Genomic DNA, 26,583 nt, shown 5'->3' with positions numbered 1-26,583 from the left:
CATACACACACACACACACACACACACACACACACACACACACACACACACACACACACACACACACACACACACACACACACACACACACACACACACACACACACACACACACACACACACACACACACACACACACTGTACAGACAGGAAGCACTTCCAGCTAGTATTTTGGAAACTCCAATATTTAAACCATACTAAAGAACAGAGATCAGGATGTCATGTGTTATCATCATTGGAATAATTTCATCTTTAAATACTCTGAGGCCATCACCATGGTTGAAACATTAACACACCACGCATCAGTTCACTCTCAGTCTCTCGCTCTCTCTCACACACACACACACACACACACAGAGAGAGAGAGAGAGCATGATGTGAAACAGCATCTGTGTTTAAACAGATGCACACAGACTCAGTGTGACACTTAGTTTCAGCTTTGAGCTGCAAGGTTTTCAGTCTCTCTCTCCTCTTATATCAGAGTGAAGAGTCAAGCATCACCTGCTCAGAGAGAAGCTGCACATGCTCAGGGGTGTGCACCTGTGGCATGGAGACGGAGAGTGTCACAGCTGATCCCCTTAGTGGCCTGTAAACAGTTTGCTGACCGAGGCCAGGCCTCCTCTTTGCGAACCTCAACCAGAACCAATCAACAGAAGAAAGGTCAGCACTCTACACTGACTCTTCACACACATTTATTTGCCAGTAAAAGTCTTGAAACTTGAATTACTGATTACTCATCACTCTACCATAAAATTATGATTTTTTTTTAAATCGGCTAAAAAAACCTTGAAGCCACAAAGACTGTGGATCAGTTTGAGCAAACTCAGGTCACCTGTGCTGTTCTTCCAACATCATGTTTTTCCTTCTTCAAATGACTTCAGAGCTAACCTCTTTGATAACAGCAAGTCTGACTCATTAGTTTGGGTAACAGGTTCCCAAGTGTGCAAAGAGCTCAGTTCAGCCTGAAATGTGTTCACAGTTTATGATCAGAGCTCAGTGACGACGGCACTGGGTTCCCTTCCAACTCTCCTGACCTGCTGGAGGGATGAATGTGCTGCAAAGATTTTACTGATGCCACAGAGACACAACAAATCAATGTTACCACCAGCACTTCAGTGCTCTGCTCAACTCCACAGGTGCCTGAAAGGAAATGGTACTCTGTTTACATACTCCCTGTTGGGTTTTTTTAAACTCACAATGAGTCGACCTTTAAAAATAGAAACCATGAATATCATATGCATAAATGGATTTTTTCAGCTTTCAGTGTTTCACATAAATTTCATTTACAGGACTTTTTGGAAATAAGGTTTTATAAAAACATACAGAATTTAAAATGCTTAGTTTCTCTCCAAAGTTAAAGCAGATTATCATGAGTTTAGGACAATGGTTAAATATTGAAGGTTAAACCAAAAATCACAATCCGAATTGATCCCACTCAGGGCTGTGGGGCTGAAGCCTATCCCAGCTGCCACAGGGTGAGAGGAAGGGCACACCTGAACAGGTAACCAGGCTGACCCAAGGCTAATACAAAGAGACAGACACCCTTCACACTCATGTCAGCGGACTCTCCACCACCTACTGAAGCAAAACAATTGTGGCACCTTGAGGGAGAATACACATCACTTAAAGGAGGGGGAGTGCATGATTTATGACAAGAAAAAAAATCTCCATAGTTGAAATAAACAAAGAAGTGTAATACATGTATCCTCAAGAACTTCTTTTCATGGTTCAGATACCGATGCTCACAGCTGAGAAGATTCAAATGGAAGATATCTGACATTTTATTTGAATCAACTAATCTTTAAACTGACTGTTACAGATTTTGTGGAGAAAAAAGAAAGGTGAAAACACAAATTGGGAAAAATATAGCTACAACATTTGTGTATACGGAATTCCTGAAGACACTGCAAGGGACAAACTATGGGAGTTTTTTAGAAACGTTTATTTACTTTCTAGAACACAGAATTAAGAGAACTGGTGCTCCGGTCTGCTTGGAAAAATGAATGGAGGGCTGGCTGAATAGATTGAGAATTTACTTTGACCAGGACTACCCCACTGAAATTCAGCGGAAAAGAAAGGCTTACACACCCAACAGGAAAGTCCTTAAAGAAAAAGAAATTTGCTCTGTGTCTTTTTCAGCGATGGCACCGCAACTTATTACAGTGCAGCGGAGGCCACAGAGAATCTGAAGAAGAGGAAGGTTCTGGGAGCTTCACAGGAGAAGAGACCCAATCCACAGAATCAACACAGGAAAAGGTGAAGAACTTTTCCTGGGAGACAGCAACACACTGGAGCTGTGACGCACATCAAGAGAGAGTGAAGATGACGCTCCAGGGATTTCTGAACCAGGGAACACAACTTGATCATGTACTAAGCTGAACACCCGAGAAATTCAGTTTCTCTGTCGATTTGACTTCCCCTGGGTAAGGCTTGACACTTTAGTTTAACAACACTAAATATAATTTAGTGTAACCATTTCAGTTTAATTTTACACTGGAAGTTACAAATGTCTGCCTTAGAGAACTTGGAGAATAAGCCATTGTTCTGGGAGCTTGTTTTCTTGTTTATTTTGACTACTACCTATTTTGTAATACTTTGATTATTCATAACCTTGAGATACTTTACACAGGAGAAGCCCCTCGTAATGCAAGAGCTCTCCAAAAGGTTTTTGGGAAATTCTGATTTTAAGTAGAAACCACAGTTCTCTCATTTGTTCTGTTTCAGTTAAAGTTCCAAGTTTTGTCAGATGTGTGTTGTGGCTTTTTTGTCACCCAAGGCTTACAATGTAAATGCTGTTTCTTATGCAAGACATGTCCTTTCAGCAGTATAGTTTATTAACACTTAATGAGGTTAAAAAAGAGGTAAACTTATTGCTGGAATGAAAGAGGAAAACCATCATAATTTTTTGGCAGGAGACCCACTTAACCAAAAAAGGGCATAAACACCCCAGATTTAAAAACATAATTTATTCATCAAATACAAAGGGACCCAATAGGGGAGTTGCAATTCTAATTTTAAAACAAATTCATTCCAGCTGAGGAAGGACTATATATTTTGGTAAAAGGAATTCTAGACTCTAAAGTAGTGATGCTACTTAACATCTACAGATGTCCTGGACAACACAAATCATTATTAAGGACCATGTTTGATTTAGTTGCTACAGAGACATCAGGTGTTCTGATATGTGGTGGAGACTGAAATGTACAATTACACCCTACCTTGGACTCCTCAAACCTATCAAAAATCGAAATCCTGAATCTCTTAGTACTAAAACAATTTGGAATCAAAGAGCAGATCATAGGTTGTTTGAAATTGCTGTACAGTCGTCCAACTGTCCGGATAAAAATTAATGGAAAACTGTCTAGGACTATTACGCTTGAGAGAGGATGTCTTCAGAGGTGTCCCCTAAGCTTTACTTTGTTTGCAGTCTTTATAGAGCCCCAGTTCAACAGATTAGAGAAGACAAGGAAATCGAAAATCCGGACTCTAGCCTCCCTAAATTGATGACTCGTCTTAAACAATTTAGCAAATACTCGGGTTACATATTAAATATACAAAAAAACCAAACTCTAACTTACATCTAAGTACCAAAATAAAACATACGTAAAATGTATAATTTCAAATGGAATACTAACAAACTGACATATCTTGGAGTCACCATAACATAGGATTTGACAGAAATTTATAACTTAAATTATAACGCTATCACACAAAATATAAAAGTGGATTCAGGAAGATGGGCACCTTTGTATGGCAGAATAGAAATTGTGACCATTTTTTTTTCACAATTTTTCACCGTCTGTTGTTTCTTTTTCAGTCCCTGCCAATTGAAATCCCCCCAGAACAACTTAATGAGTGGAAAAGAATGATCTCACAACTTATTTGGCAGGACCCCAGGGTACAACTTAAGACTCTACAGTTACCAAAAGACCAAGGTGGATTGTCTTTACCTAACCTGGAGGACAATTACAATTACAGCTTCAGTACTTGGTTAGACTTTGTGATGGTAGATACGAAGCAAAATGAAAATATTTGGAACTTACCCAATTAGACAGTCTTTATTGGGTGATATAAGCCTACAGGAAAAACACGTGTAAACCGAGTACACTAAAGTAGCTTTAAATATAGGGATTAAAGAAGGTAAAAAATAATCATTTAGAAAGGAAAATGCGAACACTAAGATGGGTAGGATATGATACAGACTTTACACTAGCACATTTGGATGCGGTGTTTAGAGAATGGACTTGGAAGGGTATTACAGCATACTGTAAAATCACAGCCAAAACAGACGTGGGCAGATTCTTACCACTCAGTGAAACTTACAGGTTAAATAAAACAGCTTTTTATAAACAATTGAGACACAATTTTAATAAAAATAATAAAGTTGTAAGGGAGTGAGTGCCTCATTGACATATCTGTGAACACCTAGAAAGGTAAAGTACATAAAAGGCTGATCTCTAAACTATATTCATGTTTACAATCATTCAGGAAGCACTACACCCAATATGTTAAGACCAAATGGGAGAAAGAAGCAGATATCACACTTACGGATGAAGACTGGTTAAATATTTGTAAGACAAACACCAGCACGTCAAGCTCCCCTCTTTGGAGGGAATATTCCTGGAAGAATTATGTTAGATTTTTCATTAACCCTAAAAATAAACCACTACAGAATAGCAAATCTGAAACTGGTAACTGCTGGAGACAATGTGGCAACACTATGGCTGATCACTATCACATATTCTGGACCTGTCCCGCTATTAAATCTTATTGGAGAGAGAAAACGAGGATTAAAAAGGTGAAAGATATTTGTGAAATGGAAAACATTTACCTTTTCTCTCAGACTCTGTAAAGAAAAAATTCAAAGATATGGTCATACAAAATTATCTTCCCATCTCAATCTCTTTTCATTTAACTTTATTTCCTGGACCTTTTTTAGTGCTCAACTGGACTTTTCTCCATTTTGTGCTGAATGGGCATTTGTGTAGACACATACAACAATATGTAAAAGTTTGTATGTATCCACATGTAGGTATTTGAAGGTGTGTGTATATGTATGTAGGTGTGGGTGTATGTGTACAGTATGTGTGTATATATGCACATATATGAAGGCGCAAGATGCACTGTGTATTTCTAAAGAAAAAAAACTTAATAAAATTAAAGTTTGAAAAAAAAAGCAGTGGAAGTGAGCGAAGGTAGGGGCAAAGATTAAATGGCGGAAGTTGAAGAAAAATAAATGTTACACAGAGTTCACGGAGGAGGTGAAACAAGCTTTTGGAGGCAGGTAGAGTTAACAGAGGACTGAGTAGTGAGAGGAAAGAGGACAAGGAGACTTAGTGGAGGAATGAGGAAGTACAGGAGAGTATTCAAAGAGGTTAGCAAAGAAAAAGTGGGATAATTAGGGAGATGAAAAAAAGTAGACAGAAGTACACAGGCTCAGTGTGTACAGCAAAGGTAGAAAAAGCTTATCGTGACCTGTATGGGAGACTGGACACCAAGAAGGGAGACTGGCTAGACAGAGAGACCAAGCTGTTTCAAGGATTGAAATGTACTAACAAGTGAAGAGGGTGTGATGTGATGTGATGTAAGCAGTACATTGAGGAGATGATGAATGAAGAAAATGAGAAAGGATGACAGTTAGTGAATGTGATGTGATGTATGCCCTGAAAGTGTTGATGGAGAAGTTTAGAGAAGGTCAGAAGGAGCTTCACTGTGTCTTAGGGGTCAGAGGGATCAGATGATTAGCTGTTCAGAGAGGAACTGTGGTAAGTAAGGAGTGGCAGAGAAGTACGTGATGGTGGTGCAGGACATGTATGAGGACAGAGACAGTGGTGAATTGAGTGGTAGGAGTGAAGGTGGGGTGGGATTACATCAGGTATGCTCTGAGCCCTTTTTGTTTACTGTGGTGATGGACAGACTGAGAGATGAGGTCAGCCAGGCGTCTCTGTGGACTGTGATGTTTACAGATGACGCCGTCATCTGTAGTGAATAGTGAGCAGGTGGAGGAGAGCATGGAGAGGTGGAGGTATGCTCTGGAGAAAAGAGGAGCTAGTAAGAGGAAAACAGAATACATGTGTGTGAATGAGAGGGAGACAGGTGGACACGAAAGGAGTATAGTCAGTGAAGGTGGTACAACTACCATTATGAAAACATGACCAACTTTATAGAGATTCCATTCTCTGTCAGACACTTCCTGTCACCTGTAGCGTTCTGTGCTATGAGCAATAATGGGGAGATGCTGTAGTACTACAACTGCGTGAATCCTGAGTAGAAGCTGTCCTCTGCTGTCCTCTGCGGCTCTGACCTCGAGTCCTCCTGGCCAGCTAAATGCACTTTAAGGTGCCCATTAAGCGAGCGTTTGGCCTGGAAACTCTTCCCACAGACCCTACAGGTGTATGGTTTCTCCCCGGTATGGATCAGCATATGTCTCTTAAGGTCCACATCCTGCATGAAACCCTTCCCGCATACCTGACACAGGAAGCGGCGCTCCTTGTTGTGGAAGCGGACATGTGTGTCCAGGGTCTGTTTTTGGGTGAAGCCTTTCCCACACAGGCTGCAGGAGAACGCCCGCTCACCTGTGTGGATTTTCAGGTGTGTCTTCAGGTTGCCGCTCTGGTTGAAAGCCTTCCCACAGAAACTGCAGCTGTAGGGTTTCTCCCCAGTGTGGATCCTCAGGTGCATCTGCAGCGCCGATTGGCCCGGGAAGCACTTCCCGCAGATGCTGCAAGTGCCACCAGCCTCGCGGTGGGAGCGCAGGTGGGCAGCAAGGCTGTCAGAGGACTCATAATGGTGTCCGCAGAGTCCACAGCGGCAGTCCGTGTCTTGCAGGTGAGTCGCAACGTGTTTTACTAACAGGGTCTTCCTATCAAACGTGTCACCGCAAACTTTGCAGCGGAAGGACGGTACTGAAGTGCGGCTCCTCTTAATTCTGAGGCTGTCATTCTTCTGATGAGTTGTCATGTGTTGCCGCAGACTGTTCCGTTTACTGAACTCCTCACCACAGACACTGCAGGTGTGCACCGCTGAGCTGCTGTGCTCTTCCATGTGGCGCTCCAAAGAGCTCATGTGACAGAAGGCACGGCTGCACTCTTTACATTTGAAGGCTTTCTCTTCTGCGTGGACACGCAGGTGTGACGTCAGGTTGCCCTTCTGACTGAACTTCTTGCCACAGAAGTTGCAGCTGTACGGTTTCTCTCCCGTGTGCAACCGCACATGCATTTCCTGCGCCAAGATGGAATGGAAGGTTTTCCCACAGAACGAGCATGTTTTGCTGTTGTCCTGGTGCATCTGCAGGTGAGCTTTCAGGCCATCGGCAGAGTCCAGGCACTCCCCGCAGTAACCGCAGCGACACTCTGGATTGCTGGCACAGGTGTGCAGGACATGTTTGAGTAGGAAGCCTTTCCCTTGCAGTGCCCGCCCGCACACGTGGCAGCTGAAGCTCTGAGCTAGACTCGAGGGCCTCCGGTTGCTTGTGATGCTGAGCGCCGGACGGCTACGCTTCTTCCTCCTCAGAGGCCTGAGAGTCCGCCTATGTTCAATCCAGTCACTGTCCGGGTCTCCATCGCTGCTCTCAGAGAGGGGTGGATGGTAGGATGGCGAGGGCGAAGGAGGTGATGATGGACAGGAAACATTGCTGCCATCGTGCTCCTTGGGGTCGGAGGGATTCTGGTCTGTGAGGTCGTTTGGGTCGTACAGTGTCACTGACTGCAGAAGATCTGAGGAGGAAAACAACAGTTGTCAGCACCAGTCAGATCAGAACACCCAAGATGCACCTAGTGATGTCTGAGTTATTGCAGCTAGGGCTGGGCAATATGAGGAAAATCTAATATCACGTTTTTTTTGGGAGCTACATCTCGATACACAATATATATATCATGATATGTTAAGTAACCTCCAAAAACAAATGTTATTTTCATATAGTGCCCAAAATTGCACTGTATACTCATTCAAATCGACAATTTAATTTTTTTTCTAATTTAATACAAAAAATCAGAATGAATTGAAATATTTTATTTTAGCCAGTTACACACAGAGGTTTTTCACAAGTGACTATACATTACAGTATAGGTATGTCCCAATTCATAGGCCGCATACTTCAGAGGACCTGGCCTTTACTGTCTACGTGGGCCGGGTCCTTTGAAAGCCAAGTAAGCCAGAAGTGCGAGGTTGTGAAATGGGACAGTCTAGCCTTCAGATTTGCGTCACCAGCTGTCGCGGTGGAGTTGAATAAATTCAGCCATCTGCTCCATGCTCGCTAATATATAACATGACATTGGAGTAAATTCTCGACCATCTCACACTTCTGTTTAATCATTTCCTGTTTGACGTTTATTCAGCTGTGTGAAAACTATAACTTTAATCTCAGCTAAACCAATTTACTCAGCAACAAATAAAACACTGAAAAAAGGACCCGACCCATCCTTAAAATCTGGGGAAATGAAGGACACATTTGTTGGCCTCATTTGGAGCAGCCTTCAAATTATGACAGCTTTTGTCGCTTGGCTGTGACATAATCGGCCTTCAAATCCGGCCTCTGAAGGATGCGGCCTATGAATTGGGACATACCTTATGTCTCTTTCTGTGGTCAACAATAGACCTTTAACAAACAAAAGATCATAGAAACAAAAAAGTACATGAAGCAATAAATTCACGAGACAATAAAACAATTGAGATGAAAAAGGCGCTCTTTTGTGCTTATAACATGTAAAAATTGTAAAATATAAAATGTGATGACCTCAAATTACAGAAATAGAAGTCTAGAGAGTGACCAAGAACATTCATAGGTAATTGCAGCTGGTTTATTTAACATTTTCTTTAGTGTGTAAGAAGACGCTGACATGTGGAGTTTAAAATTTTTTTAATTTTGCAGTGGATGACTTTTCAGCTGGTAGAATAAATTTGTGGTACTGCTACCTTTTGCGGCAATAGTTTTATGGCATGTCAACATCCTCCTTGTGAAATCCAAGTGACAGCGACTCTCATTCCCTCGCTCATCTGAAACTCCCGTTGTCGCCATATTTTTTCCTATCTGGTAGTGTATAAACATGCATGCTCAGCACAGTGTGTCAGGTAAAAAATTTTCCAGTTGGGAGTGGGGATTAATGTTGCATTTGCAGCATGTGGGCAAAAAAACAAACAAACCACACAAAAAAAAAAAAACTTACAGTGAGTTACATGCAGACACTCTAATATTTTCATGGCAATTTATACTCGATCATTACGATACAGTCATTTTTAACCATCATACGTGGAAAAACTTGTGATACATTGAGTATATTCAATATATCACCCACCCCTAATTACAGCATTGTCATTGTGTGTGTGTGTGTCTGTCTGTGTTTTGAGATATTTTTTGATCCATTTCCTCAGAGGCCGCTTTCGAAAATTAAAACGTACTGAATGAGTGAGCTTGTTAGATGAAAGTTAGACTGACTCAATGCTCCATCCAGTGGTGCGAACCAGTATTACAGTAACTACAGTAACTCTGACCCCAGTGGTTCGTTCTTCATATTCTGTTTTAGTTACATTTAGTTACAAGGTTTTCAACTCCTTTTAAACACTGGCATTTTAATTCCTTTAAACTGATTTTATTTAAGATAAATCCTGACATCGGCTGGATGAATGCTTTCAGATGTAATGCAGATCGAAGCACCTTTATTTCCAGGTGTTACTCAGTTTGTCCAATCCAACAGATATGATAATGCCGAAATGCCAAGAAGTGTTTAGTCTACAGAGGGTCTTTTATTTTGAAAGAAATAAACTGGATTGTCTGTGCTCTTCCCGCCCTCCTCATCTGTTTGGTGCAGATCAATGCAATTTACATTAACATATGGACCATTTTCACCCCAGAGCCCCTAGAATCACCAGCTTTGGTCTGAGCATGTGCGATCCGATTCCTTTATTTGGAAAAAATGAACACAGAATCAGGCTGTGTGGTTTGTGTTACACTGACACGGAAGCATCTTTAATTTCTGACTTAACCTGCTCAGATTTCCGGGCTGCTTGGAACATCAAACATGCATCATATCCGCAGAGCAGATATGATGCATGTAATACATTAGATATATATTAAACGGTTCGTTTAATATATATCTAATGTATATTTTTTTAAGATTAATGTTGTCATGATGATTCTGAAATACTCTAATGCACATACCTGCACACTGCTCAGTCGCTTTAATCTCAGCCGTCCTCTGACTGGCTGTTTGCACAATGGAGGCATTTCCTGTGTGTAGAAGAACCTCGGAGTTAAACCAGAGGCGAAACAACACACAGCAACAAACACACTGGATAATAATATAACAATATGTACATAAAAATCCTAAAATCTGTTGCACCAGCAAAACTACACATTTTAAAGCCCATCTATCAGATGACTGACTCATGAGTGACATTAAAAATCCACATCAGAAAGCTTAAAATAATCTACAGAATGTTTTTCCATGAAAAGCAAAGACATGAAAACTTTCATGTTTTAACCTGATGGAGATCTCCTCCTGTTCTTTAAAGTGGGCCCTTTCTAAGTATGACAATATCGCTGAATCGTTAATGTGTGTGAAATGTTCATGCGCATGATTTCCACATAGATCTGTGCGTGTGCACTGTTGGTAAATGAGGACCACAGCCTGTGAAGAAACAGCGCCGTCTCCTCGGAACCAAAAAGCGTTTAAAGTGGACTGAAAAGTGAAAGGAACAGCTGATAACCCTTATATGGAGAATGTGTGTTACACGTGCTGGCAAGGTAAAGCAGTGTCAGTAAAAGCATGAGCCCCAACAGACTGAAATCGTATTTCTGCGGTGGCGCTTACACTGAACCTTTATGACCGATGAGACTGCAAAAGTTTCTTAATTCGAAGATCAAATATTTCAGAATTCTGGTGACTGAAAAAAAGAGAACGATCAGCTGCGTCTCCGTGGAGCCAGTAACTCATAAATCGGTGACAATAACCAGCTGGTTAGCCCATATCGAGGGTCCTGTTTGAGTTCTGCTTGGCTCCTGTTTGCGTTTTGCGCGACACTGACCTGCCGCTTGCAGCCGGACTTCGGGCTTGAGCACGGCGTCGAGGAGCCTCCTCTGGCGGAAGATCTCCCGCTCTGAGCGCTCCACTCTCTCCTGGTACTCCGCCACGGTCTCCTCCAACAAAGCAACGATCTCCTCCGCGGCCGCCGTCAGCCGCTCGGTCAGCAGCGCTCTCAGCTCCGGGAGCTCGGCTGCTTCTTCTCCCTTCTCCAGCCGCAGCAGGAAGTCTTCGGCGGCGGCGCTGATCCGCTCGTGGACCGACACCCGCAGCAGCTGCACGTTGCACATTCTGCGGCTTCTCCCCGCCGGGAGCCTCCGGGACAAAGAGAGCCAGTGGGAAGGTAAACACGCTGTGAGTTCCGCGTCGAGGAGCGCGGTGCGGAGAGAGCGAACAGCGCCCCTGCTGAAGCGGAGGCTGAGTCAGAGGAGAGTTCCGGAGTCTCCTTGCTACTTTCTGGTTGTGAGGGACATTTTTAGCCAGAAGTAAACCGCCGTAAGTAAGCAGCTGAAGCTGGAACAGATCAAAAAGAACTGAGAAAAAGGTTGCACATTCAATGATAGCAAACCATGGTTTACTCCGAATCTCAGCAAGGTCATTCAGCTGCCTCATTCAGTCCAGCTGCCTGACTGACAGGTAGCAGCAGCTGGGGCTGAGGAGCATCACAATACCACAGACAGACCATCAGCACCGGCCTGCCCCAGGGGTGTGTTCTCTCTCCACCCTCTTCTCCCTCTACTCAAATGATCGCACCTCAGGAGAACCATCTGTGAAACTCCTGATCCAGAACAATGCCAAGTACATGTGCAGACAAGAGGTGATGCAGTCAGAACCTGAAGCTGAACCCACTGAAGACTGAAGATGTCAGTAGACTTTTTGGAGAGAGTCTAGGGGCAGGGGGAACTGTGCTGCTGCACAGGTTTCTTGACACAGCTGTTCCTGCTTGCTAGAGCTCATTGGATGGAGTCAGGTTGTTAAATTAAGACTGTCAGTAAAAACAATTCTTGTTATTTTTAGTTTTCTTCCATTTTCTGTGTCCTCCTGCAAGTCTTTTGGCCTTTGTTCAATCAGCCATTTCCTCCTCTCGTCGGACTCCAGCTGTGTCTCTGTGACATTCACTTCAGGGGCTGCCTCCTTCCTACAGCCTTGCAGGGCTGTGCAGAGACGTTTATAGGGGCGGGTGCTCAAAGCTAAAAAGGGGCACACTGAACCAGGCTGAATAACAACAACACACATTCATCAAGAATCTAATATGGGATCGCATCATACTATATGACTGTTGTGAGGCAAAGCAAACGTAGCTTATGTTTTACCTGATGGGTACAATGTTGCTGTTGAGGGGTTGCTGCTGCTCCTGCTGCTGATAGTGCTGGAGGGCAGGGCTGTGTTGATCTGAGACTGTAGACATTAAAAAGTCCATAGGAGAGATGGTAGCTGATTAAACAAGTGTCATGAGATAATAACAAAATGCAAAGATTGGTGAAAGCGCTTGGAACCATAAGGCAACAAAAAACTGAGAAATAAACTAGACCCTGCCTGTGTATCACTCTTTGCCTCTCTTCCTCCTTCCATCCCCTCATTTCATCTATCACTCTCCACTTGCTGTCCATCTGAGAACAAGGCACAACTTGCTATTGCAATAAACTATTATTTAATTATCCACACTTAACAACTCTTACACTTAATCTATAATAAAATGATGACAGAAAAATGTTATAGAAGCAAAACATTTCAGTTGTGCTTATTATTATTTTTATACTGGAATACCTCTCCAACAACTGGTACATGTGTTAATGTTACCTGTGCTCTTTGTAATCCAGCTGCTGAGGGATCCACTGCCTTTAGTAGCCTCCCACAGCTCCTACTGTTTCCTCCTCGTGTCCTTACCAGCCATGTCTGGACAATGTTATATTATGAGTAATAATTCAAAAATCCATATACATAAAACACACACATGCATGCACACACAGTGACATTTTAGACCTTCTTCAGAATACTGTATATACTGTGGGCACAAGTTTCCATCATGGTGCTGATCCAGAATCCTTCCCTTATTATTTATTACTAGAGCTACAATAATAAAGCAATGAGGGAAAAAAAGTAATAAATATGAAATAATGTATTTATGATGATTCCATTTGTTTCACTATCCACTGTGTGCAGGGAGAAAGCTTATTACATTTTTAAACTGTAGAGATACAATAATTTTGCTGCTGTAAAATCAGCATTTTGTCTTATTTAAAATATCAATCTAATATAATCTGTTTCTTAATGTATGTTCTTTAAAATACAGCGTGTTTTTTTAAATATTATAATTCTAATAATGCATAATTATGTGGACATGCATATTAGATCGTTTTTTAGTGAAATATAATCCCTCCAGAAAGGCAGGAAAAGCCCTGTAACTTACTTTAAAACTAAATATGTTCCCTAAAACGGTGGACAGAGCTACAGACCCATGACAGCCTTACCCAGTGAGCCAGCAGCTATGACCAGCATTACTTGTGCAGTTAATAAAAGGACAGGTAAAGTTTGTCGCGCTGTTGCACACACAGCACGCTCATTTGTTTCAGTTCGTCAGTTGCCACAAGACAGCTTACCAACGTGTACGTGATAAGCTAATACTCCTGTGTGCTTTAGACTACAGTGTGCGCTGTACACCTACTTACTGGTTTTGTCGCATCAGTCTGTGTGTCTGAGGTAATTTGTGTTTCTCCTACAGCTCCGGACCGCAAAAAATGCGCGTGCTCTTTGTGAGCTCGTTCCCGGCTCGTAACCAGCGCGTTCTGCCGTCAAGGGCGATCATTGGTTAATGGTGATCATGTGACTGATGCAAGCCAGATCCTTTTATTTAGCAAAACTGTGATTAATAGTTAAATATTATTGTTGAGGGCACAGACAGGACTCCACACGCACACATTTTTAAAAAAAAATTAAAAATTAAAAAAAATTGCCTCAACAAAGGGCACTTTGGGCACCCATCAGGAAAGGGGCGGGTGCTCAAGCCCCTTCCGCCCCCGCACGTGTCTGCAGCCTTGTGAAGAACAAGTTCAAAGTATTTGAACTTTAGACTGATGTACTGCAGAACTACTTACTTACATTTCTCCGCTGTTAGAGACTCTCAGTGAATCCATCAGAACAATGGATTAAAATGTTCTTATACACAATAGAAAATTCAAGCAAAACATTAATGGAATAATGCAACTGTCCACATGATACCAGCTTTAGAGTTAAAAACAACAACAACAAAAACCCTACACACACTGGGCTGAACATAAGACCCTCTACAGGATGTCATGTCACCCTCAACTCTTTGTTTCTAGTATATTTTTGTTTGTTTTTCAAAGAGAAACTTCATTTATAAACTTCAGCTAATGCAGACCTTCCCAAAGTGTGTGGCCCGCCCCCTAGGGGGGCGCAGAGACATGGCAGGGGGGGTGTGGTATGAAAAGGAAAAAAACAAAACGCTTGGACACTGCTAGCACTGGGCGCCTACAGAAACGCAAAGCAGGAGATGAAGCATAGCTGAATATGTTTCCAAACCAAATTCATTCTAAGCCAAAGATTAGAAAATATGGTGAAGCATATCTTCCCTTTGGTTTCACCTGCACAAGTGCCAAGGTAGGTCTCCCCTGCAGAATTGGTTTTCCCTTCGTTGGGAGCAGCGCTGGGCTCTCCAAATCACGGACAAACAGTATCCCACATTCTTGATTTTTAGTTCACAAACACTTGTTGTAATGACCAACTACTCCTGACATTTTGGAGATGTTAGCTCTTTATACAGTAAAGTTACAGCGGGATAAAAATAATATCAGGCTCATTCGGCCACGATTTGTTCCCCCGGTTCAAATCACGGACAAACAGTATCCCACAGCTGTTCATGTTTTTAAACCCATTTTGCACAGAGAGGCATTTTTTGAAAAATGTATTGATAGCAATGTTGAATATTATTACACTGGAAAAAAACAACAACAACTACACGTAAAATAATCACACCGTGACGCCTCTGCCTTTCTAACTGGAGGGACAGTAACTGCGTGTAAAACCTGAGGATAGTCAGATTAACATTTCGTCTCTATCTGCCATTCTGCAATTCATCTCATGTAAACAATAACGTGGCGGACAGCGTGACGTGAAAAAGGCACATACCTTTGACGTTGTGTGACGAACTCTGTATTCCTCGTCCACACGTAAACGCAAAAAAGGAGTTTTAAAAAATCTCCGTTTTCGGTGATTCGAAACGCCGTTTACTTGTGGACGAAAGGTCCAAACGCACAGAAACAGCTGCGTTTTTAAAAATACCCATGTAGGTGCGGACGTAGCATAAAAGAGTTAGTTTATTTTACTAATACCTGTAATTTATTGCAGATTACTTGTATTTGCTTAATTGTTTACGAAATGTTTGAGGTGTGAAATAAACCGCAATGGAGCAAAATATGGGTGTGTGTGGTTGGAGGATGTGTTAGTGCGTGTGCGTGTGCACGCGCAGGGGTGGGTGGGTGGGGGCGCGAACATTTTTCATGTAAAACAAAGGGGGGCCCAGCAAAAAAAGTTTGGGAACCACTGAGCTAATGGATCATGGTTTTTAAGTTAATGAATAATAATGACTGAAGGCAGCTCAGGTCTGAAACCAGTGCATCAGCTGCCCATCTGTGGGTCCACCAGCCATAGGTGTTTGGTGCTCTGTGGATAGATACCGGTTAGGATGAAGACCCTGGCAGTCCAACCCTTAGTTAATGAATCTGGCCATTGGGGCATGGAAAATCAACTGTCTGCTGAGGTTGAGAGACCTAAAGAGAGCTAGATGTTGTGAAGTTCACCTTAATGCACAGTTTGGGTACTATAACGAGTCTTCTGGAGAGGGATTTGATAACACTCTGGAGTTGCCATGGTGAGAAATGGCAGGCAAAATGGTACTTTCTAAATGAACACACGCACACACCTTATTATATTAATTTACCGGGTTATATCACATCTTAGGAAAGCTGAATTCAATTAGTCTAGCCAGAAACCCATACCTCATTACTGCCACACCTGTTCTCAATAAAGAAATTACTTAAATATCACCTGCCTGACAAAGTGGAGTACCAAAAGATCCTCAAAAGCCAAACGCTATGCTGTGATCCAAGGAAATTTAGGAACAAACGAGAAACAAAGTAACTGAGATCTTTCACTCTGGAAAAGGTTATAAAGCCATTTCTAAAGCTGTGGGACTCCACCGAACCACAGTGAGAGTCATTATCCACATATGATGAAACCATCATCTTATATTGTAAAATAAAGACCTTCCAATAATACAGAGAAACCACAACAGTCATATTAACCCCTATGAGCAAGCACTTTGGCGACGGCGGAAAGGAAAACCTCCCTTTTACCAGGAAGACATCTCCAGCAGAACCAGGCTCAGGGAGGGGCGGCTATCTGCTGCAACCAGATGGGGTTAGGGGAGGAAGACAGGACAAAGACACGCTGTGGAAGAGAACAAGAGATTAATAATAACTAATAATTAGTCATTATTAATTAATAATTAATAATAAATAATTAGTTGGTTTGTTTAAAGGACCCAAACATTTGTTAAGGATCACTGTGGTACAATAAATGCACACAATTTTTAATATTCCAGTTACACCATGATGTGCTTAAGTTTGGAGGTACTTTAGGCCTATAAACAGAGCCCCACATAAGGCAGTAAATGGGGAAAATGCTCCTTTTCCTGTGTTACTTTCATACCACCTGAGCCTGTCAACTTTGTTTTAGAGCCCAGGATCTTTGCAGGATTTCATGTCTGGCCTGCCCTGTTTCCCCCTTCTCTTACTTTTTGTCATTAAAGTATGGAATGTACAAGTGATTATAAGTTGAAATAGTCTTTTAAAGCTAAAGTCATCCTTACAGACTACCGTCCAGTGCTATCCAGCTACATTCTCCCTTGATCTGCTTTCGGTTTCGGATCACAGCTTCTGCATACAGCTGGTTTCATGGTCAAGCAGAGTTAGTACGTTCGCTCCACTCCCGGGATTGCCTGACTTCCTGCAGGGAGGGTTGTTGTAAGAGGGCAGCATCTGAAAGTTGGCTATTCTTGCTTGTGTTGTTTATCTGTGCCTTTCCTCTGTTGCAGGACATTACGACGTTTAGAGTACCAGAGTAACTTTTATTTGTAACACTATGGATTGCAGTCATTGCGTGGGACACAAGACTACTAAACAGAAACAAAAGAGAGAAGAGAGAATACAGATTGGTGCACCAGAAACAGACAGTGAACAACGAGATGCATTTTTGATACTTTGGAATGACCGCAACCCAATTATGGGCCCCACTTACCTGGGGGGCGTTTAGCTTGTTTGGCTGGTTTGAGAGCACTTGCTAGTGGAGTCAAACAGAAAACACTTGTGGCAAGCTACTGTTTAGGCTCTACAACAGTGTCTTTTATTGTCTCCAAGGTCTGCAAGGTCATTTGGAATGTGTTATGTGTGTGTTATTGACCCCATTCCTGCAAATCTGCTCAAAGAAGTCCTGCCATTAATTAATTCTTCAATCTTAAATATGATCAACCTATCTCTAAAAATCGGCTATGTACCACAGGCTTTCAAGTTGGCTGTAGTTAAATCTTTACTTAAAAAAACATCTCTAGACCCAGCAGTCTTAGCTAATTATAGGCCAGTCTCCAACCTTCCTTTCATATCAAAAATTCTTGAAAGAGTAGTTGTCACACAGCTAACAGATCATTTGCAGAGGAATGGCTTATTTGAAAAGTTTCAGTCAGGTTTCAGAGCCCATCACAGCACAGAAACAGCTTTAGTGAAGGTTACAAATGATCTTCTTATGGCCTCTGACAGTGGACTCATCTCTGTGCTTGTCCTGCTAGACCTCAGTGCACCGTTCCATACTGTCGACCACAATATTCTATAAGAGCGATTAGAGCATGCTGTAGGTATTACAGGTACTGCGCTGCAGTGGTTTCAATCATATCTAATAAACTCCAATTTGTTCATGCAAATGGAGAGTCTTCTTCACACACTGACGTTAATTATGGAGTTCCACAGGGTTCAGTGCTAGGACCAATTCTGTTTACATTATACATGCTTTCCTTAGGCAGTATCATCAGAAGGCATACTAGGCATAAATTTTCACTGCTATGCAGATGACACCCAACTCTATCTATTCATGAAGCCAGAAAACACACACCAATTAGTTAAACTGCAGTAATGTCTTAAAGACATAAACACCTGGATGGCCGCTAACTTTCTGCTTCTTAACTCAGATAAAACTGAGGTCATTGTATTTGGCCCTGAAAATCTTAGAAATATGGTATCTAACCAGATTCTTACTCTGGATGGCATTACCTTGGCCTCCAGTAACACTGTGAGAAAACTTGGAGTCATTTTTGACCAGGATATATCCTTCAATGCACATATTAAACAAATATATTGGACTGCTTTTTTCCATTTGCGCAACATCTCTAAAATTAGATATATTCGGTCCCAGAGTGATGCTGAAAAACTAGTTCATGCATCTATTACTTCCAGGCTGGACTACTGTAATTCATTATTATCAGGAAGTCCTAAAGACTCCCTGAAAAGCCTTCAGCTAATCCAAAATGCTGCAGCAAGAGTACTGACAGGGACTAGAAAGAGAGAGGATATTTCGCCTATATTGGCTTCCCTTCATTGGCTCCCTGTTAAATCCAGAATTGAATTCAAAATCCTGCTCCTCACATACAAGGTCTTAAATAATCAGGCCCCATCTTATCTTAATGACTTTATAGTACCACATCACCCTATTAGAGCACTTCACTCTCGCACTGCAGGCTTACTTGTTGTTCCTAAACTATTTAAAAGTAGAATGGGAGGGAGAGCCTTCAGTTTTCAGGCCCCTCTTCTAGGGAACCAGCTTCCAGTTTGGATTCGGGAGACAGACACTATCTCTACTTTTAAGATTAGGCTTAAAACTTTCCTTTTTGCTAAAGCATATAGTTAGGGCTGGATCAGGTGACCCTTTATCCTCCTTTAGTTATGCTGCAATAGGTGTAGACTGCTGGGGGACTCCCATGATCCATTGAGTATTTCCTTTCCAGTCACCTTTCTCACTCAACGTGTTAATAGACTTCTTTGCTGAATCACACTTGTTATTAATCTCTGTCTCTCTTCCACAGCATGTCTTTCATCCTGTCTTCCTTCTCTCACCCCAACCGGTCGCAGCAGATGGCTGCCCCTCCCTGAGCCTGGTTCTGCTGGAGGTTTCTTCGTGTTAAAAGGGAGTTTTTCCTTCCCACTGTCGCCAAAGTGCTTGCTCATAGGGGGTCATATCATTGTTGTTTTTTTTCTCTGTCTGTATTATTGTTGGGTCTACCTTACAATATAAAGCACCTTGAGGCGACTGTTGTTGTGATTTGGCGCTATATAAATAAAATAAAATTAAATTAAATTAAATTAAATTGAATTGAATTGAATTGAATTGAATTGAATTGAATTGAATTGAATTATGTGATGACTTTCTGGCCTTTCACTATCGCAGTTGTGTTTATGGAATTGTGGAAGACTTTTGGAAGCTATGGAACTTTCCAAATTGAAAAGTGAATATAAAAGCCCCTTCAAATACAGAAAGCAACATAACTTGAGGCAGTGACTATAAGCAGTAGCAGACAGTAAGACACCTTTAATAGTAGACAGGACTATAAATAATAACACTTTTCTTATAACCTCCTGCATCTGTTGAGCATGCTTATGGCTCTCTGGTGGAATTTACCTGTAAATATACATATTACACAAGTGGTCATGAGAAAGTAGCACCTGCTGTTACTGAATGGCATGTTTATTTATGTTGTAACTCAAAATTGCTTTGCAGCAATAAAGGTTATGCTGTATCCTAGAACTCTGGCAGTTTTTACCTTCATGTTTAGATTTGTCCAGGACACACATGCAAAGTAAGATATGTGTAGCTCCTTTGGGCCTGAAGAAGAACAGCCCAACTCCACACTCAGAAAGATAAATCAAATGTCAGTATCCCCAGCATTCAATGACATTTGTGTTATTTTCTGCTGAGCCACAAACAGGCAATTGTCATGTTTCTTACCATCACTGACTAGCTTTACTCTGTCTGCCTGTACTTTACAAAGCCAGAGGTGTGGTCCCTGGCGTAGCTGCAGAGGAGGAGTGGTGCAGTGAGCTCAACGGGGGTGGCACCGGGAGGCGTCACCCGCTCAGCCTGTGCAGTTGTTGGCACAGATGCTGGCGGAGTTGGCAACAATGTGCCGGGACCAGGCTGTGGCCCAGCGGGAACACCTGATGAAGCTACAGGAACACTCGGACCACCAGATCAAGGTCCTGGAGCAACTCGTTGGGGCCGCTGCGCCGCCGAAGTCCCCGCCTCTGTCGGTAGCGATGCACCGGATGGGGGACGGTGACGATCCCCAGGTTTTTTTGGAGGTGTTCTGTGCGACGGAGTGGGCCCCCGCGGCTGCTTCCACTGCTGTCGGGGGAGGCTCAAACGGCAACCCTGAGCCTGCCGCTGGCCTCACCGGGGCAGCTTCGATGACGTCAGCCAGGCCGTGTTGGACCGGATGGGCCTCGCCCCGGAAGATCATCGCCAGCGGTTCCGTGCCCGCAAGCTGACTGGGGAGGATCGGCCATTCGCGTGGGCTTGCAAGCTCCACGATGCGGCGGTGCATTGCTGGAGGCAGAGTGGGTGGAGGTGAAGTGTGTTCATAGTGATGTGCACAAGTATCCCATAGTGCCACTGTTGTTAAAATATAGGGGCAAAATGCTTAGAGTTAAGGCTGCGGTTAGCCCGCGCCTGTCGCATCCCCTTATCTTGGGCACAAATTGGCCGGGGTTTCATCAGATGTTGGGACAACAGGAGGCAGGTGAGCCACATGCGATCACGACCATTGGTAGTGTGTAGTGTCTGCACGGCGCTCAGCGGTGACGCAGGGTCATCCAACACTGACTCTGGGGAAGGGGAGACGGCGGGTCCTCCATTGAAGGGCCCGCCGTCTCGCACATCTCTTGCACATCTCTGTTTCCTGTGTGTGTTGTTAGAAATCAAACTGTAACTTTAGGAAAAAATATGCCAAAAGCACATTTACAATTACTTAATACCGTTTTTAATTTCTTTTCTTCAGACCGAATCCCCTGTACACATATACTGACTCAGAGGATGAGCAGCCTACAAAAAAACGGTTTTCCCAGGCCCCTCGAGTGAAAATACCAGGTAATAAAATATTAATAAAATATTGTGTCTGACACAAGGAAACTTTTTTGACAACTTTTTCTAAACAGCTCTCACCACTCCGCAGTCCGCCCCCCAGCCCACTGATAGCAACCATCATAATGCCCCACCCAGCTTCCGCCACAACACACAAACCAACACAGCTTTGCGAGTCTGATGTCGATGTCTTCCCTATAGATGGTATGCTTTTAAAATAGTTTTAAAGCTGCATCACAATGTCATTGTACTCTTATCTTCAAAACACCAATTTATACTCCTGAATGTCATCTTGTTGTGATTTTTTTTCTGTAGATTCCAGAGACTCTGTGAGGCCACTATTACAAGGCAAGTTTGAAAATCTTGGAATTCTACCGTTTACATGGTATAAATGGTAAATGGCCTATATTTGTATAGCGCTTTTACTAGTCTCTAAGGACCCCAAAGCGCTTTACACATTCAGTCATCCACCCAATCACACACTGGTGATGGCAAGCTACATATACAAATTTCAAATATATGTGACAGGCAAAAACTAGTGAACACTTTTAGCAGTTACAGCAACTGATACTTGAATGCAGAATGTTACACCATCACTTATGGATATATTAGTTTTTCGCCTCCCACTGCTTAAGCCATTAATCTTTCTAGAATTGTTCTTTGAAACAGATGCGACCTCACAAAAGATGTTAACGATGCTGTCAGACCTGACCAGAGCAGTTAACGAACTCCGTGAGGAGGTCAGAGCCAACCGCCATCCCTGCTGCAATGAATCTGTAGATGCTGGGGTATTGCCTCTGGATTTGCCCTTGCACAACATGGAGGAGCTAAACAATGCAGAGGCAGCTCTTCAATCACCGGAGGCAAATAAGGCAATGGTAAGTATATAAAGGTTATGTACACTTTGTAACTATAAAGTGTAATAGCTGTCAGATTTGATTAAAATACATAACAACGGCCTGTTGATTAAACACACAAGCACTTGCGTACACATTGAAGACATGAGACATGCTAATTCCATCTCTTAAAATGTGTCTATAGGTGAGACGCTTTGCCTTGATTGAAGAGAACCAGACTGGAGGTGCGACTCCGCCGCACCGCCAAACGAGCTGGCCTCGGTACTCAAGTGGGCAGGGAAAAAAACCAATGACCAGACAGAGCAAAAATGGGCATTTAAAGAGACAGCGCTGTGCAGATGCATATTTGGTAAGTTTTACCATTTATTGTAGTTTTATGAGCCTAAAGTGAACAATAAAGGGATCAATTGATGTGCTGGGTGCGTTTCACATTTCCTATGTCCGGTTTTTGCTTTATTACTTTGTCTTTCTTAATAACAAGACTTTCATGTCCGGTTAATCTGGAGATAGAGTCTTTGGTCTTCAGCTTGTTTTGTACAGCCCGAGGACCCCATGTTGTCTTTTTTTGTAAAGGATACACGGCACACCATGCTAAGACATATCACATTTTCAGCTCATAGCTCTTTGGGAATCAAATGCGGCAGTTTGCTGATTTCCCCCTGGTGACTTTCAAGTTTATCAGCCTAGGAGTTTACATACCTTCTCCCTGCTGGAGACAATTAACAAGAGCTTATTCATGTGCTCTGATTCACTTTTTTTTGTCTTTTTTTTTGTGTGTGTGTCTATTTTTGTCCTAGATGGCCTGACGCAGCAGGTAGGGGCGAACTCTATGTCTGAGTTTGTCTTTGCTCAAGCAGTCCAGAAATGGCTCAGATACGCTCTGGATCGTATGGGTGGCGCAGGACGCACATCATCCATCCCCATCCCGGAGTAAAAATTAAAAAGTGATGTGAAACATAGAAATCTTAATAGGAAACTTTGTCTTTTAATAAAATATTTTGCAAACGATACATGTCTATTGACCATTTTTTGTTTAGTTTTTTTTTTCTCTGTTACATGGTGTGTGATGCTTTCTGTTTTTAGAATGTTACTATTGACATGATACATTGTGAGACATTTTTTAACATATAAAGGGTGTCAGTATTGATTAAAATACCTATAAAGAACAGTAGATTTCCAGTCATGATTTAACTTTTGTTTCAATAAAAAGCAACTGAAGAGGTGGGAAATCAACATCATAGTTCAACAGTGTTTCAATATCAGAATCTGACATTGTTTCAATGTCAACAGTATTAGAAAATATAGCGTTGAATCAATGTCAGCTTTCAACATTGATTCAATATCAAAACCTATAATCTGGCATATTTACATTTATTAAAATGTTCATTAATATGTATTGCCCCTCTTTCTAAAAAAAATAATAAAAATAAATAAATAAACAATAAAGGGTGCAAGAGTGACGTTAGGTCAGCGTCACACCTCAACGTTGATTCAATGACATCGCCTGATATTGACTAAACATTGTTTCAATGTTTCCTTGCTATCAGGTTTTAGACATGTCCTGGATCCAACACAGCTGAATTACCGGCTAAATTACCCCCTCAACATGTGTTGAAGGCCTGGTAATGAACTAATCATTTGACTCAGGTGTGTTGACCCAGGGTGATATCTAAAACCTACGGCTGTATCCCAATTCAGGGTCTGCAGCCTTAAAGGCCGCATTTTAAGGCCGATTACGTCACAGCGACGCGCCGAAGGCTGTCCCAATTCAGGCTGCTCGAAATGCGGCCCCCAACATATCCCACAATTCATAGCGCGGCAGTCGGTGTGGATAATTTTGCCGCAGATGGCAGAAGTGGAGCGGCCGAAGAGTAAACTGTTAAAAGTAAGTACTGAATAATATGTCACTTATTTATGTGCAAATGTTGAATAATGGAGAACATTAAAACATTACTGTTGGCCACATGTCGGCATGTGACATTAGCGATGTTTGTAATTTCAGCATTTACTTGGTTTTAAAGCCTTTCAAATATACGCCGTTCAATAGTTGACCTTAATCTTACAGAGAATGTGATGATTTTATGGATAATTAAAGTCAGTCATATATCCACAAACACAACAAGCTGAAAGTCAGTGAATGCTGCTCGGTTTGCAGTCCTGAATATCACGGCACAAGCAGGATTCACTGCACTGTTAATGTTAGCTATGTTATATTGCTGCCTCTGCTCGGTGGTGTCGAGCCAAACGGACTTTAATGTTGTCAATGGAAAATTGTACTTAGTAGTCAGTATAATCTTTTAATGATATAAGTTTCCATATATGCTTAGAGGTGTATAATCGATTGTGTAGTGATAGGATGTGTGATCTTTAGTAGGCTGCAAAGACTTTGTGTGCATTCCAGGGTGTTCTGGCTTTCACACCCACATTCTGGGAGCATGGCAGAGGTCGTACCTTCTCTTATTGTTTTATGATAGGATAAACGTATCTATGTCTGTTTTTAGCTAAGTGCCTTTTGTTTAGATGAACTGCTGGACTTCCAGACAAGCAGGTTTAGGGAAGTCTTTATGGGGTCACCCTCTGACCCCCCACATACACACACACACACACCCAATGATGTATAAATAAAGACCAGGGCAGTGGCACGGGGCGAGTCTCAGAGCCCTCACTTCTGTGTGAGTGCTGTGACTGCCCTTGCTTTAATCACAGGAGTCACACATGTGTCCACTGTACCATCTGGGAACTCTTCTTGTTTGGCACTTGTAATAACACAAACACTAAATCCTCCTTCTCTTGTGCTGTTTTGAGTCCTGCAGCTTATCACACATTTGATTTCCATGTGTGACAACTGCAAGTGTCCAGAGTGAGGACAGACTGAGGGACCCACTGCTGCACATCATCTGTGAGGCTTTGCACCCCTGATGATCCACCAGGACAAACTCAGCAGTGTGTGAGGAAGAGGAGGAGGAAGAGCCAGCAGCAGCTGACAGATGGAGAGAATAGACAGACTGTTCCCTGTTTGTGAAGGACTGCTAGAAAAGTTTAACATAACTAATTGTCTGTCCTGAATCAGTCTTATTAGGTAATGTTCAAATTTTATCATTCCAGTGTTTTCAGTTTGGGAGAAAGTACTCAGGGCCTTCAAGTTAAACACTATGAAAGGCAGGAACAAGTTTAATATTCAGAAACCCAAAGTATGTATCAGCAGCAGAATGGACCTAAAAATAAATGTTTGTTTCAGTGCTATGAAGCTTTGAGTATTTTGGATTAGTAGCACTGCTGTGTTTGTTGCATCATATTGCTGTAATTGTTTATATGCTTTATATATTCTGAGGTAAGTTGATCTATAGTGTTACATCATATTCTATAAGGATGTTATGTGTTTGTATACTTTCTGCCCAGTTTGACCCATTTAGCAGAAGTCAGCCTGTTTAAGGCTCTGATATCTATTCTGTATGACTTAAAGCAGTTATGACATGGTATGATTTTTCTCACCCAATAAAGGAATATTTAATATATCAGTCTACTCTTCATTCTATCAGAAACAGTTATCACAGCTCGTACATTTGCTTTTTACACATATATGTAAGCATTGAGCCAAATTTAGTAATGCCAACATACTGAAGGAACAACATTTGTCTCTTATATATAATACACCTATATATACACTGTCAGAGATACTTGTCTTTGAGTGAAGAGTTAAGGTGATAGGAAATATAAACAACTGCAACTTGAATCTTTACTGAAGCTCAGTATTTGACACAGTTCACTCACATGTGCTGTACCAGTGTACCTGCACATGTGACGTGACAATAAAAGTGATTTGATTTGAGACTTCAAACTCACTGCTGTAATAACTAATAATGATTAATATAATAACTATAATATTGGCCATATCATATTTACACTGACTTTAGTCTCATGAACAACATTAACTAATTGTTATTTACTAGCTGATCTTAAAATGACTGTTCAGTACAGATATGAAGCCCAACAATCATGTTTTAGTCCTGTGGTCTCAGCCTCAGATACTTATTAAATCACACAAAGCTCGTGTAGAAACAAATGAACAAAATATGTTCTCCTTCATTTCTGTCAAACAAAGCTGTATGAAACGTTTCCAGCTGTTAGTATCATGGTTGCTAGGCAACCTGGGCAGCGCGACGGAGGCTAGACCGTCCCATTTCACAAGCCTCGCACTTCCGGCCTTAGCGGTCTTTGAGTACGCGGCCCTTGAGGACCGTTGAGGCTGCGTACTTTAAGGCTGCAGACCCTGAATTGGGATACAGCCTACAGAACACCGGCCCTTGAGGCCTGGAGTTGTACACCCCTGCATTACCAAAAGAGGCTTTATTGAAAATGTAAGGAGCAGAAAGTACAGATATTTCCTTAAAAATATATGGAGTAAAAGTAAAACATATTCAGAAAAAAATACTCAATTAAATTACTGATATTTTAAAATTCTACTTGCACTTCGTTACTTCCCACCTCTGTCCTTGTTGCTAGGATCC

General features: G+C 42.0%; 1 protein-coding gene across 1 annotated transcript; it reads right to left on the bottom strand.

Annotated features, from left to right (window-relative positions):
• Positions 1-1,923: 1,923 nt before the first annotated feature.
• LOC116320797 (gastrula zinc finger protein XlCGF57.1-like) lies at positions 1,924-12,356 on the bottom strand. The gene is made up of 4 exons (XM_031740513.2): positions 12,332-12,356; positions 11,023-11,333; positions 10,157-10,225; positions 1,924-7,715 (listed from the first exon to the last, which is right to left on the bottom strand). Exons 2-4 carry the CDS (start codon positions 11,306-11,308, stop codon positions 6,247-6,249), a joined length of 1,824 nt encoding a protein of 607 aa, XP_031596373.1. The 5' UTR covers positions 11,309-11,333; positions 12,332-12,356; the 3' UTR covers positions 1,924-6,246.
• Between the last annotated feature and the right edge of the window lie 14,227 nt (positions 12,357-26,583).

Source organism: Oreochromis aureus, linkage group 22, assembly GCF_013358895.1.
Source record: "Oreochromis aureus strain Israel breed Guangdong linkage group 22, ZZ_aureus, whole genome shotgun sequence".
Lineage (NCBI taxonomy): Eukaryota > Metazoa > Chordata > Actinopteri > Cichliformes > Cichlidae > Oreochromis > Oreochromis aureus.
The sequence above is the reverse complement of the archived record's forward strand: the minus strand, read 5'-3'. Positions and strand labels throughout refer to the sequence as shown.

Excerpts from the sequence above, each read along its gene's own strand:
- LOC116320797 (XM_031740513.2), bottom strand. The coding sequence starts at position 11,308 with ATGTGCAACGTGCAGCTGCTGCGGGTGTCGGTCCACGAGCGGATCAGC. Across the intron at positions 10,226-11,022 it reads AGTCCGGCTGCAAGCGGCAG|GAAATGCCTCCATTGTGCAA; the intron begins GTCAGTGTCGCG and ends TTCTACACACAG. Across the intron at positions 7,716-10,156 it reads AGCGACTGAGCAGTGTGCAG|ATCTTCTGCAGTCAGTGACA; the intron begins GTATGTGCATTA and ends TTTCCTCCTCAG.